Below are 12,605 nucleotides of genomic sequence, written 5' to 3' on the forward strand. Positions count from 1 at the left end.
AGTTAAATAGTTTTCACCCTTTGGAGGAAGGATAAAGTATAAGGAAATGGAAAGCTCTATGCTTTGTGGATGAACATGGGAGACATGACTTTGCCTGATGATAGTACTCAGGCCACAGGTCTGCCTAACCACTTGCCACTCATTCTGGCAACAGTAGGGTAATTTGCCTTTTCATATATTTTTGGATCTTCATGAATATTATAGAAAATAAATTTGCCTTTATTTTATAATGAGTTTCAGTAAATTTTTTAAAAGTTCATCCAGTTGTTTTATGTAAAAAGAATTGAGTGAGGTGTTTTATATTTTAGGTTAAAAATCTGTAAGAGCCTGATTTTACAATTCACCAGCTCCTCAGAAGTTTGGCGAAATATGGTATGTTTTGTTTTATTTTTCGGAATTCATATTGCATGTATATCTTAAAGTCATGGTTAGATAATGACAAATGGGTTCAGCAGTTTTCGGCACCTACCGTTTTTAAAGCATTGTGCTAGGTGCTAACTGTGCTTCCAGGTAGACTGTATGAGAAATCCAAGTAGGGTGCTGGAACAGTTTATGAGAGATTAGTGTACTTTGAGAAGTAAAATAATAGGCATCAGAAGATTGAGGGGGCAGGTTTGGCTGTTAGGCTATGAATATTATTAACAGTAGCTTCCCTTTGAGAACACATTGCCTGCCAGGCACTGTTTTCAGCTATTTAGATGTTAACTTGTTCATCCTCATGAAAGCTCTCTGAAAGATAACTGCTGTTATCTTAGTTCTACCTGAGGCTCAGAGAGAGGTTAAGTAACTTGCCCAAGATTTCCCAGCTAGTAAGTGAACAAATCAGGGTCATGGATTCAGAGTGGCTTTAGAGTCTTTTCATGCTCTGTTGAGCATTGGACTTCATAAAAGTGGTATTGGAAGAGAGGACTTGGTAGTTTTCAAAACACATGCAGCTCTTTAATTAATTAGTCAATTAATAGATAATTTTAACTTTTATCATTTTCGTGTTTACACATTGGGAATTAGGATTTTCAAAATCCACATAAACTGTTAGTCTCCTGTGAAACTGGGTAGGGACTGTATCATAACCACATCGTTCATCTCAAGGGCATCATCGCTTCTTTCCGAGATGACCTCAGAAGCATGTAGGTTCTTATTAAAAACACATATAGTTGTGATAGGAAGATATGGGAAATTTTATGTCCCACTTATTGGAATCCTCCAAAGTTACTTGTATGTACTTAGGCCAGCCTTTACTCTCATCTGCATTTGAAACCATATGTTCAAAGCTGTGGAGAAAAGTATAGGCTCAAGCATTGATGCATTGATGTTTTAACTCTTCTCTTGTGGTTCTAAGATAACTTGGTATTTTATATCAGATTTTGAATCCATTTTCTATTCTTTTTTATTCTCAGTTTGAAGATGTTAACTTGAAGTCTGTCTGTCTTCTAATTTTCTTATCTTTCCTTAGTTCACTCCTCAGAATTGGTCTGGGTATATGTTTGGTAGGAGAATCATGAGAGGAGGAACTAGTTGCATGAAATGAGCTCTTCATACTGGATATTTCTGATGTATGATATTTCTGCCAAAACTACAGTGTGATAAAAGAAGGCTGCTAAATTTGAACCATGACAATCAGGAAAGTTTGGCTAAGGCCAAGTAAGAGGATAAAAAGATACTTGGTTGAGGGAGAAGGCAATCCTTTCATATCTTGCTGTATTCTTTCATGACATCGAGTCTTGGCTTTATGGCTGAGAAGGAATACAACACATTTTCATGCTGTACCCAGAGAGCTTTAGTTAATGTTAGATGACTGTATTTAAATACAGAACTAGTAGGACCAGACTTTTGCTGTGTACATGAGTGTGTGTGTTTATGTGTATGTATATCACTATTTCAGTAATAATTTGCCTACCTGGTGACTGATTTCTCCATCAGTTTAAGAAAACTTTGGCTAAATTAGTACCATTTAACTGTTATTATAATTGTGAGATCTCAATCCATGTTCTAAATCTTTACTCATTTACATATATTTAAATCATGAAACTTACTCTATAACAAAAATAAACTAAAACAAAAAATCCAGTGCTCAATAGAAAGTCAGTAGATCTGGGTTTTAGTCCTAGCTTCAACACTAATTCTAAAATCTTGGGCAAGTCAATTAACCCCTCTGAGGCCGCTTAAGTTTTTTTGTTTTTAAAATTCTTACTATAGTATTTGCTTTGATTAGATAGAGCCAAAGTTGTGTGATTCCAGGTGCTGCTGACCAAAGTGTTGTATGAGCTGTAACACTACATGAAAGTCCAAGGGATTATTAACATAGTTCCTCAAACAGGGAGTTCATATAAGAAAAACATATGCTGGAAATTCGTCCTAAAAGTCTTTTCTATAATAATTCTAATGAAGTTTGCATTGACATCTAACTTGAAGCTTTGAGGGTTATTTTTTGAACAATGAATTTTGTTTATATATTAAAGTATTCTAACTAAAGGTTTGTTTAATTTATTAGAGTTATTAAGCCTACGCTCAGATCAAGTTAGCAGCTAGACTGGTGTGACAACCTGTTTTTAATCAGTGACTCAAAGCTGTGATCACCCTGATGTCACCGAATGGCCACAGCTTGTAAAAGGTAATTTTGAATTATTTTACAGCCTTTAAAAGGCTGTCATTGTAAAGTGAAATACATGCGGTACAAATGAAGAAAATGTGTAGTTGGCAGGAATATTGCTAAGAATAGTGGGCCTAAGAGTTGACTGACTTCTCTGTGTAGTCTCCTAAAATATTTCAGTGCCCCTCCATTAAAAATATCAGTAGCTACCACTAAAGAATTATCTGTCTAGCTAAACAGGAAAGTATTTCTCAAAAAATCAAATTTTTACATAAATATTTTATGATAAATATTAGTAAAAAGATATGAAAATTTTCTTAATATGCATTTTAAAGTGTACCTTTTATATAGTAAAAGTTTTAAGTAAACATTTCTCTAGAATTTCTACAACTTTAATAAAACTAGTATACTTTTCTCTCCTAGAGAGTTACAGTGGAGGTAAAAGGAGTGGCTTGCAGGATGGAGAAGCTGCACCAAGTATTATTGGAAGTGAGCCACCATTTGAATTTGCTAGCTCATGCTGCAGTATTCAGATTAGTGGGTGTTTTGTGATCATATTTTCTACGATCCAAATCAAGACCTAAAATTAAGATTCTTCTAAGATTAATTTATTTTCCAATGGTTACTGTTTTAGTTTTAAATTTTCCTTTCTGCCAAAGTTTAGGATAACCTAAGTTAATAGTTAATAAAAATTTATTTTCCCTTTGGTTGTATGTTCTGAATTTATGAGCATGTACTGGGTTCTTATTTCCAATAGCTTGGTAATAAAGAATAAACAGGCTCTTTAGGAGCCAAAATAAAGCTTAGGAACTCTTGCTTAAATGGTATGTATTTTATAGTTTTGAGAGTTTGAATTAACTCCAGGATGTTTTTTGGTAACTTATTTCTAATATTATAGAAATATACTATAAGCAGAATGACTAAAAATTTATTGACATGCACTATTAATGCTTCAAGAAAAATGTTTCTGCTAGTTCTGTATATGTTCACTTTCAAAAACAATTTCCAATTTGAATAAAAAACAACCTATGTAAAGTTTAGGAAACCCAAGACAAATTTATTTTAGAGTATGATCTTTCAGTCCTTATTCTTTTCTTTTTCTTCTAGACTGAATTGGTTTCAATTATTTGGTTTGACTTATAAATGACTTTTAATATCTCACTTTAACACACATATGTAATTACTTAGTAATCTATATTTACAGCAGTTTGTTGCCATTTTGATAGTAATGTTCACATATACTTTTGTTTAGGGCACAGAAATTGGGGAAATAGGTGTAGTTACTATTCAATGATATATTTAATTTGTATCTTATTTCAGTATCTCAAAACTTTGTAGCAGTTACGTGTTGTACTTCTGAGACTTGGATTTGTTTTCCTTCCTTTTGTGTTTTACCTTTTTGCATTAATATTTTTGTCCTTATCGTGTCCTCATTTCCCCCTCTTTCTCTCTTTCTGTTTACCTATTAATTTTGAAGGTTGTGCTACCAGCATGTTTGAAAATTTCTAATCTGCCTTTCTTCCCTCAGTGCCAGCAGGTTTATTTTTTGTTTTGCAAGCCAGCTCTGCCTCCTTACAGTATGACATCTGATGCTTGCTGGAGGGTCGCACTTTCAAAAATGAGTCAGCTGGTACATGGGGTTATCATCAATTTTTAGCTCTTCTCTCTGGGAGATACAAGTTTGGAAGCAATCTTGGGGTACTTACCCACAGGCTGGTGGAGACCAGGTGTGTCACTGAGGCGATTTACTTGCTCCCTGGGAGAGAGGGTGGAGTGAAATTCTTGCATTTGTGTCATTGCCAAGCCACTGCCACCTCCAGCATGCCCCAATTTTTAGTTCTTATATAAGTTAGTGCAAAATTGAACATTTAAATCATTTAAATATATTGGAAAGAAGATCTAAAATAAATATTTGAACTGCTAGAGTCCTTCTGTCCTCCCCACAATTCTTGTCCTTGGAATCTGAATGAACTACAGTGAGGGTAATTTTGAAAATCTGATGAAGAAATGATTTTTTTTTTTTTGAATCTCAGAAATTTAGTATGAGATTTTTTTCCCCCCTTGGTGGCTCTGATTTTAAGGTCCCCCCCCCTTGGTGGCTCTGATTTTAAGATTCTTTTTTTGAATCTCTTTCTAAGATTTTTTAAGAAATGATTTTTTTTTTAATCTCAGAAATTTAGTATGAGATCCCTCCCCCCTTGGTGGCTCTGATTTTAAGATTCTTTTTTTGAATCTCTTTTTAAGATTTTTTTCCCCCCTTGGTGGCTCTGATTTTAAGATTCTTTTTTTGAGACAGAGTCTTACGATGTTTCCCTCTGTAGAGTGCAGTGGTGTCATCACTTACAGCAACCTCAAACCCTTGGGCTTAAGCAATTCTCTTGTCTCAGCCTCCCAAATAGCTGGAACTACAGTAGGTGCCCACCACAGTGCCCAGCTATTTTTTGTTGAAGTTGTCATTGTTGTTTAGCCCAGGCTGGGTTCGAACCCTCCACCCTCTGTGTATGTGGCTGGCACTGTAACCACTGTGCTTCAGGAGCCTTTAAGATTTTTTCATTAAAGTTATTTAATGTTGGAAGTCTAAAGACTGTTTTAAATTCACAAAGTAAATCCTTACGATACCAGTTTGAAAATGTAGTTTTTGACACTCAAAAAGTTTTTTCTATTTGGGGACTTTGAAAGTGTTAAAAATCAGTATTATATTGATTAACCTTGTATGTAATATTTGCTGCATACGTTGAGTGACATCACAGAATTAAGAATTTATCAAGAATTTATTTTTAACAATATGATAGGAAAAATTGGTTTATGTCTCCTAAAATGAAAGTGCAAAACTTCTTAGTGTCTTAGAATTTTAAATATTTCTGTATAAAGTAGCAGCAGTATGTTTAGAAATAAAAAGATAACAGGCAACTATTTAAAACTGCAGTTAATTTACACTTTTCCAGAGCAAATCTTTAACATACCAGATGCTGCATGTTTGTCAGGTAGGATGTACTGCCAGTGATTTTAGGGAAAGTTAATTTTATTGTTGAACAAAATAATCATCATTTGAGTGTACATTTGAATTAAATGTCTCAAAATTTGCCAAGACTATGACGTTTTAGTTTGAATCTAGAGCAGAGGCAGGTAACTTGTTATTAAAATTCCAATGATAGATGTTTTACGCTTTGTGGAGCCATACGGTCTCTGCTACAGGTATTCACCTCTGCTCTTTTGGTATAAAAGCAACCACAGACAAATGAGTATGACTGTGTTCCAATAAAACTTCATTTATAAGACCAAGGGGCTGGCCCAGCCTTTAGTTTGTCTGCTCAGGGATTAGTTTGATAACTCTCTGATTTAAAGTTTCAGACTATGAATACCAATGAGTACCTTTGTTACTGTGGGTAACAAATGCTTGGCTGTCAGAAGTTTTATAGTTGTATGTTTTTTGTTACAAATATTTGACTTTGTGAGTAATTTTTACTTGATACTGGTTTGTCTTTTGGTATCTGAGTATTTATAGTGTTCTTTTCTTAAGAAAATACATTGAGTTTTTTTATTAGTCCAACCCTTAAAATAAACGTGTTGTATGGCAACCTGGTCTGATCACTTTTTTCATGGTGAAATCTAAATCTCGTTTACAAATATGTCTTCTCAAGTAACACATCTACCTTTTTTGGGGGGGGGGGAGATTCGGAATATTTTGCTAACCTCTTCTCAATTGTATTTTACAGATCACCAGGAGAACCTCAGTCTGACGACATTGAAGCTAGCCGAATGTAAGTATAACTTGATTGAGCCTTGATGTCTTTTAAGTTGATGTAGGCCACCTTAAATGGTGTCAGATTATTCAAAAATAATTACTAGTTAAAAGTAAGGAATGATTTAGAAGTAAATTGGAAGATAGGGACTTACTTCTTCCCCCTCCAAATACCTCTAAACCTTGGTACAATTCACTAGATTCCTATTGTACATAGATATTGCATGCTTCTGAATTTTTATGTCTTTTCATTTCTTTAGCAGTTGTGGAGAAATTGATCTGAGTTGAGTTGACACTTTGAATGTCCACTGTAGGGAAGACATCAGATACTATGTTATGGATACAAAGATACTAAAGAATAACTTTCTACCCTGCAGAAATTTATTGTATCTTCAAACTGAAATATGCAAAAGCAAATCATTTCAGTCATTGAGGTAGAATGTTGCTCAGGATGCAGTAGAAACATGAAGGAGTACCAGAGGACACAGGCATGCAGTGGGACTTAGTCTAGATGGCAGAGAAACAGAAGTGACCAGGGAAAGATAAGTTAAATCTTGAAATGTGGCTGAGAGTCAGGCAGCCAGAAACGGGAGCAAAGTTATGAATTAGCATAATGAATTTAGGGAACAACAGGCAGTTTTGAGGACTTTTAGGTCATAAATGAGCTTAGGAGCAGGAACATGAAGGAGATAGGCTTGATAGTCAGGATTGGGGCCTTGCATGCTGTGTGAAGGGTCTTGGCTTGTGTTTTATAGGTATTTGGGAGTCAGTAAAGAATTTGCTCAATAGGTAGGTAGCAACACTTTCAAATGTACGTTTTTAATAACGTTGCAACAGAGGAATAGGATTGAAGAGAAACGTGGTGGAAGAGTTGACAACAGCTTCACAAGGGGAGAGGTATTATAAAAATCTAAGATAAAGTTTTGTGGATTTAAGACAGATATTAAGAACATGAAGTTAAATAAGACTTCAGTAATTTATTGTAAAGACCAAAGAAGATTTAAGATAATAGAGGTAGTAATTATGAAACCAAGGTTTTTTGAAGTAGTAAGAATTGGAATGAAAAATTCTGATGTAGTGGTTGGCCTTGAGTAAGAGGAAAGACCTCCTAAAATTGTAGCAAGGAGATAAAGATGTACATGTGATATTAAATGTATTTGCAGGTTAGAAGTCAAGGTTTTCTAGTTGAAGATAGTAAAAGTTCATTTAAATGTTGGTGTACATTGTTAATCTCCAAGAAAGGAATATAAAATGTAATTCTAAAATTTATGTGACCATGTAGCTTTTCTTTTAACTTTTTAAAAAATTGTGATAAAACATACATAGCATAAAATTTACCATCTTTACCATATTTAAATGTACATTTTTGAGGTATTAAGTATGTCAGTATTGTTTGTAATCATCTCCAGAATTCTTTGTTTTGCAAAACTGGAACTCTTTACTTATTAAAGAATAACTCCCCAATTCCCCATCTCCATAGCCCCTGGAAACCACTATTATATTTTCTGTCTGTGATTTTAATTACTTTAATTATGTCTTGTTAGTGCAGTCATACAGTTTTTGTCTTTTTGTAATTGGCTTATTTCACAGTTCCCTTATCTATCACATTTTGCTTATCTATTCATCTATTGATGGATTCTTGGGTTGCTTCCATATTTTAGCTGTTATGAATGATATTGCAGTGAATATGTGTATACAAATTTTTTTTGAAACCCTGCTTTTAGTTCCTTTGGGTACATACCTAGTGGAATTGCTGGATTGCATAGCAATTCTATTTTTACATTTTGAGAGACTGCCTGCATCATTTAACACTTCCACCAGTAGTGTACAAGGGTTCCAATTTCTTCATGTCCTCGCAAACACTTAATTTCTGGGTTTATTGGGGGATTTTTTTGTATAGTAGCATATCATAATGGCTGTGAGGTGGTATGTCATTGTATTTTAGTGACACGTAACTTTTTATGAGAAATTTTCTAATAACGTTTAGTGGAACACAGCGTTTGGTTAGAGGATTTGAAAAGACTGAACACCTGGGAAGTTACTGAGGGGAATGAGTGGATAAGTAGTTCAAAACTGTAAAGATCTGAATGGCTAGCTGAAGTTAGAAACCTTACAAAACTCAAAATTAGGGATTAGAAATTTAGTCACACTTGTTATTTAAAGACTTTTTACTCATAACCAGAAGATTATGTGTGGTATCTTAGGATTGGGTATTAGCAGAGCTATTGGAACAGAACCTTTAGTGGCATGGGCATAGGATGTTAGCATTGGAGTCCTTGAATTTATACATGTATGGCGTTGACGGTGGCTGTGGTTGGAAAGGTTATGTTGTCAGATCAAAGCTGTTGAATTGTTTTGGCAGAATAGGATTTTGCAGCACTCTTTTCACAGAAGAAATACCAATTTTTACACTATCCACTGACAAAAACACCTTACAAGAGAGATTACAAAACCTGGGTGTAGCATAGAAATAAGAAAAGATGTATTGAAGAGGGTAGGAAGTTTATGTTATTACATTATTTTACATTAATGCCTTCCTCAATCCCAGACAGCATAGCTTGGAGAGAGATATTTTCCTCTTGGGGGAAAGAGAATGAATACCAGACTTTGCCTCTTAATGCTGAGCCTATCCCAGTAAAGCCTAGTGTCAGGCATTCCTTCACAGCTCCAGAATCTAGGCCTGTAAACCCCAGTGTCAAGCTGGGTTCCATAGCCCCAGGATTCAGCCCTGCTCAGTGCCAGACTCATCCCCACAGCCGTTCCCTACAGGTTGGCTACTGCGGCCCCATGTTCTAGTAGAGCTAGGGTCAAGGCTAGATAGACCTAGTTGATCTCAACACTTGGCCAGATCCCTTTGACCCAGGTTCCAGGCTCATCCACAGTCCTGGCCTTGAGGTTATAGACCCCAGTGCCAGGCTACCCTACATGCACTGAGGCTCCAGGATTTCCCTTGTTGACCCAGATTCCAAGCCAGCCCCTGTGGGCTCAGGATCTAGAGCAGTGATTCTCAACTTTCCTAGTGCCAGGGTCCTGACTCCTGATTTAGAGTCTCTGGACAGGCTGACAAGTGAAGGACTTTCTTAGACAAAGCCAGTCTATAAAGATTAGAATAAGTTCCCACTTGTTCATATATGCAGGCACCAACACATGACTGCGAGGATCAAGAGCAATCAGGGAATGTGATACCATCAAAGGAACAGAATAAAGCACCAGTAACCAATCCTAAAGAAACAGATGTGCGAGATGCCTGACAAATAATTAAAAGTAATTTTTTAAAGGAAGCTCAGTGAATTTCAAGAAATACAGAGTAATGGGTTCAGTGAAGTCAAGAAGACAATAAATGACCAAAACAGATTTAACAGAGAGGTTGAAATTATTTTTTAAAAAATCAAATAGAAATTATGGAGATGAAAAATACAATGAGTGAACTGAAAAATGCAAAAGAGCATGAATAGCAGAATTGATCAAGCAGAAGAATGAATCCAAACCCAAAGGCAGCTTAGCGAATGTAAAAGAAAATGAAGAGAAATGAAGAAAGCTTACATAGGACTTAGGGCACAGCAACAAATGAATAAATACTGAATTAGAAGAATTTAAGAAGGAAAAGAAAGAGATGAAGAAACAGAAAGCCTATTTAAAGGAAGAACAGTGGGGAAACATATCTGGGTATAGGAAGGTCAAAGGTCTCTAATCAGATTGAATCTAAATAAGACATAAACTGTCAAAAACCAAAGACAGATAAGGGTGAAAGTAGTATAAGAAAAGAAGCATACATGTAACATATCTGAGGGAGTTTCAGTAAGGTCGGTAATAATGGACTACTCAGCAGAAACTTTACAGCAGCAGGGGGAATAAAGTCTTGTCAACCAAGAATACTTTGCCTGGCAAAGCTGTCCTTCAGAACTGAGGGATAAATAAAGGCTTTCCCAGAAAAATAAAATCACCACCAGACCTCTCTTATAAGAAATAATAAAGGGAATTCTTCAATCTGAAGGACAAGGAAATGAATTAGTGACATGGAAACATAAAATATAAAATTCACTGGTAAGGTACATAGATTCAAAGTACTTTAGTACTATAATGGTGATGTATAAATCACAGGTGTCTTCAGTATCAAGATTAAAAGATACAGCTCTACAAAACGTTAATAATTATAATAATTTTTAAAAGATACATTCTAAGATGATATATATTGTTACATCAAAAATGTAAAATATGTGGTGGGGGAGAGGAAAACTGTTTACATTTTAATGCAATCACACTTAGATTGTTATCAGGTTAAAATAGCCTGTTATAACTAGTTTTTTTTTTTTTTTTGAGAAAGTTTCATTTTTGACACCCTTGGTAGAGTGCAGTGACATCACAGCTCATAGCAATCTCAAACTCTTGGGCTTAAGCAATTCTTTTGCCTCAGCCTCCCAAGTAGCTGGGACTACAGGTGCCCGCCACAACGCCCAGCTATTTTTTTGTTTGTTGTTTGGCAGGCCCCAGGCTGGATTCAAACCCACCAGCCCCCTAGTGCTTGTGGCCTGTGCCCTACTCACTGAGTTATGGGTGCCCAGCTAGAAGTTGTTTTAGGTAAGACTCATGGTACCCATGAAAGAAATACTGTGGTAAATACATGAAAGATAAAAACTAATGAATCAAGGCATAACACTACAATCATCTAATCACAAAAGAAGTGATTAAGTCCACACTTGTTCAAATGTGACAGCAAAGGAGGAAGAAAGTACAAAACAGTCAGAGAACAGTTAACAAAATGGCAACAATCTTTACTTACCCAGAATTACCTTGAGTGGAGTTTCCAATCAAAACACATAGAATAGCTGAATGGATAATAAAACAGGACACTTACTTTACCTTTAAGGACATACATCAGTTGAAAGGACAGAAAAAATATTCCATACAAATGGAAACCAAAGGAAAGCGGGGACAGCTCTACTTATATCAGATAAAATAGACATGATATCCAAAAATGTAAAACAAGACAAAGAAGGTCAGTATATAATGACAAAGGGATCAGTTTATCAAGAGGATATTACATTTGCAAGCATGTATTCACACAAAAGCAAAGCACTTAAGTATGTAAAACAAAAACTGAGATATCTAAAGGAAGAGATAGACTATCATACAACAATAGGAGATTTCAGTATCACATTTTTAGAATGGACAGATACTCCTCACAAAAAAGCAGTACAGAAATATCAGATATAAATGACATTTATACACAGAACATTTTCCAGGATAAATCATATACTAGGTGACAAGTCTGAACAATTTTAAGAGGATTGACAATATCATGTGTCTTTTTATGACTGCAACGGGATGAAAATAGAAATCAGTGATAGAAAACATTATGGAAAATTCATGAATACATGGAAGTTAAACAACCTGCTCCTAGCCAGTGTACAAATTAAAGAAGAAAAGAGAAATTTAAGAATATCTCAAGGCAAACAAAAGCAGAAATACAACTTACTTAAACTTCTAGGATGTAGCAGAAACTATTCTAAGCAGGATATACCAGTAGATAACCTACATCAGAAAAGAAGAAAGAGCTCAAATAAACAAATTAGCATTACACTTTAAGGAATTAGGAAAGGAAGAACAAAGTCCAAAGTTTTCAAGGAAAAAATAACAGAAATAAATGAAGTAGAAAAACAATAAACAGAAAAGATAAATGAAATTATTTTTCTCTAAAATTAAAAATCACGAAATTTTTTGCGTTAGAGTCAGAGACAGTGGAATAGGCGACATAACCATTGGTACCAGAGAAATATCAAAGTTTGTAAGAGACTACTGTGAACAATTTATATGTCAGTAAATTGATGTGTCTAGAAAAAAATGGATAAATCCCTAGATACATACAACCTACTAAGTCAATCATGAAGAAATAGACAATGTGAACAGACTGTTAATGAGTAAGGGGTGAATTAGTAATAAAAGTTTCCCTCCAGTGCCCAAGACCCAATAATCTGTACTGCTGAATTCTGTCATATAGTTAAAGAAGAACTAATATCAATTTTTCTTATACTCCTATGAAAAATTGAAGAAGGAATACTTCCAAACTCATTTTATGAGGTGAACATTACCCTGATACCAAAGCCAGACAAGGACTCTCCAGGAAAAGAAAGAGGCCAACATCCTTGATGACTGTAGATACAAAGTGAATAACAACAAGCAGCACATTAAAAGGATCATTCACCATGATTATGTGGGATTTATCTCAGGGATACAAGGATTGTTTAACATACTCTAACCTATATAGATTGTAGA

At 35.1% G+C, this 12,605-nt stretch overlaps 1 protein-coding gene across 8 annotated transcripts in view; it reads left to right on the plus strand.

Moving 5' to 3' along the window:
- The window catches only part of UBE3A (ubiquitin protein ligase E3A), a 120,933-nt gene that overhangs the window by 53,781 nt on the left and 54,547 nt on the right, over nt 1-12,605 (plus strand). For 3 of the 8 annotated variants that reach the window (XM_012811620.2, XM_023519294.1, XM_012811619.2), the window contains exons 2-4: nt 309-372; nt 2,492-2,611; nt 6,307-6,351. In XM_012811620.2, coding sequence (XP_012667074.1) covers nt 2,592-2,611; nt 6,307-6,351 — 65 coding nt within the window. In that variant the 5' untranslated portion in view covers nt 309-372; nt 2,492-2,591. Of the gene's footprint in view, nt 1-308; nt 373-2,491; nt 2,612-2,903; nt 3,080-4,118; nt 4,318-6,306; nt 6,352-12,605 lie in introns of those variants that run through there. The other 5 variants (XM_023519296.1, XM_023519295.1, XM_023519297.1 and 2 more) reach the window with 5 other exon arrangements.

The sequence above is a fragment of the Otolemur garnettii genome, unplaced genomic scaffold, assembly GCF_000181295.1.
Source record: "Otolemur garnettii isolate 467f Iridium unplaced genomic scaffold, OtoGar3 scaffold00170, whole genome shotgun sequence".
In the NCBI taxonomy this organism is placed as follows: Eukaryota; Metazoa; Chordata; class Mammalia; order Primates; family Galagidae; genus Otolemur; species Otolemur garnettii.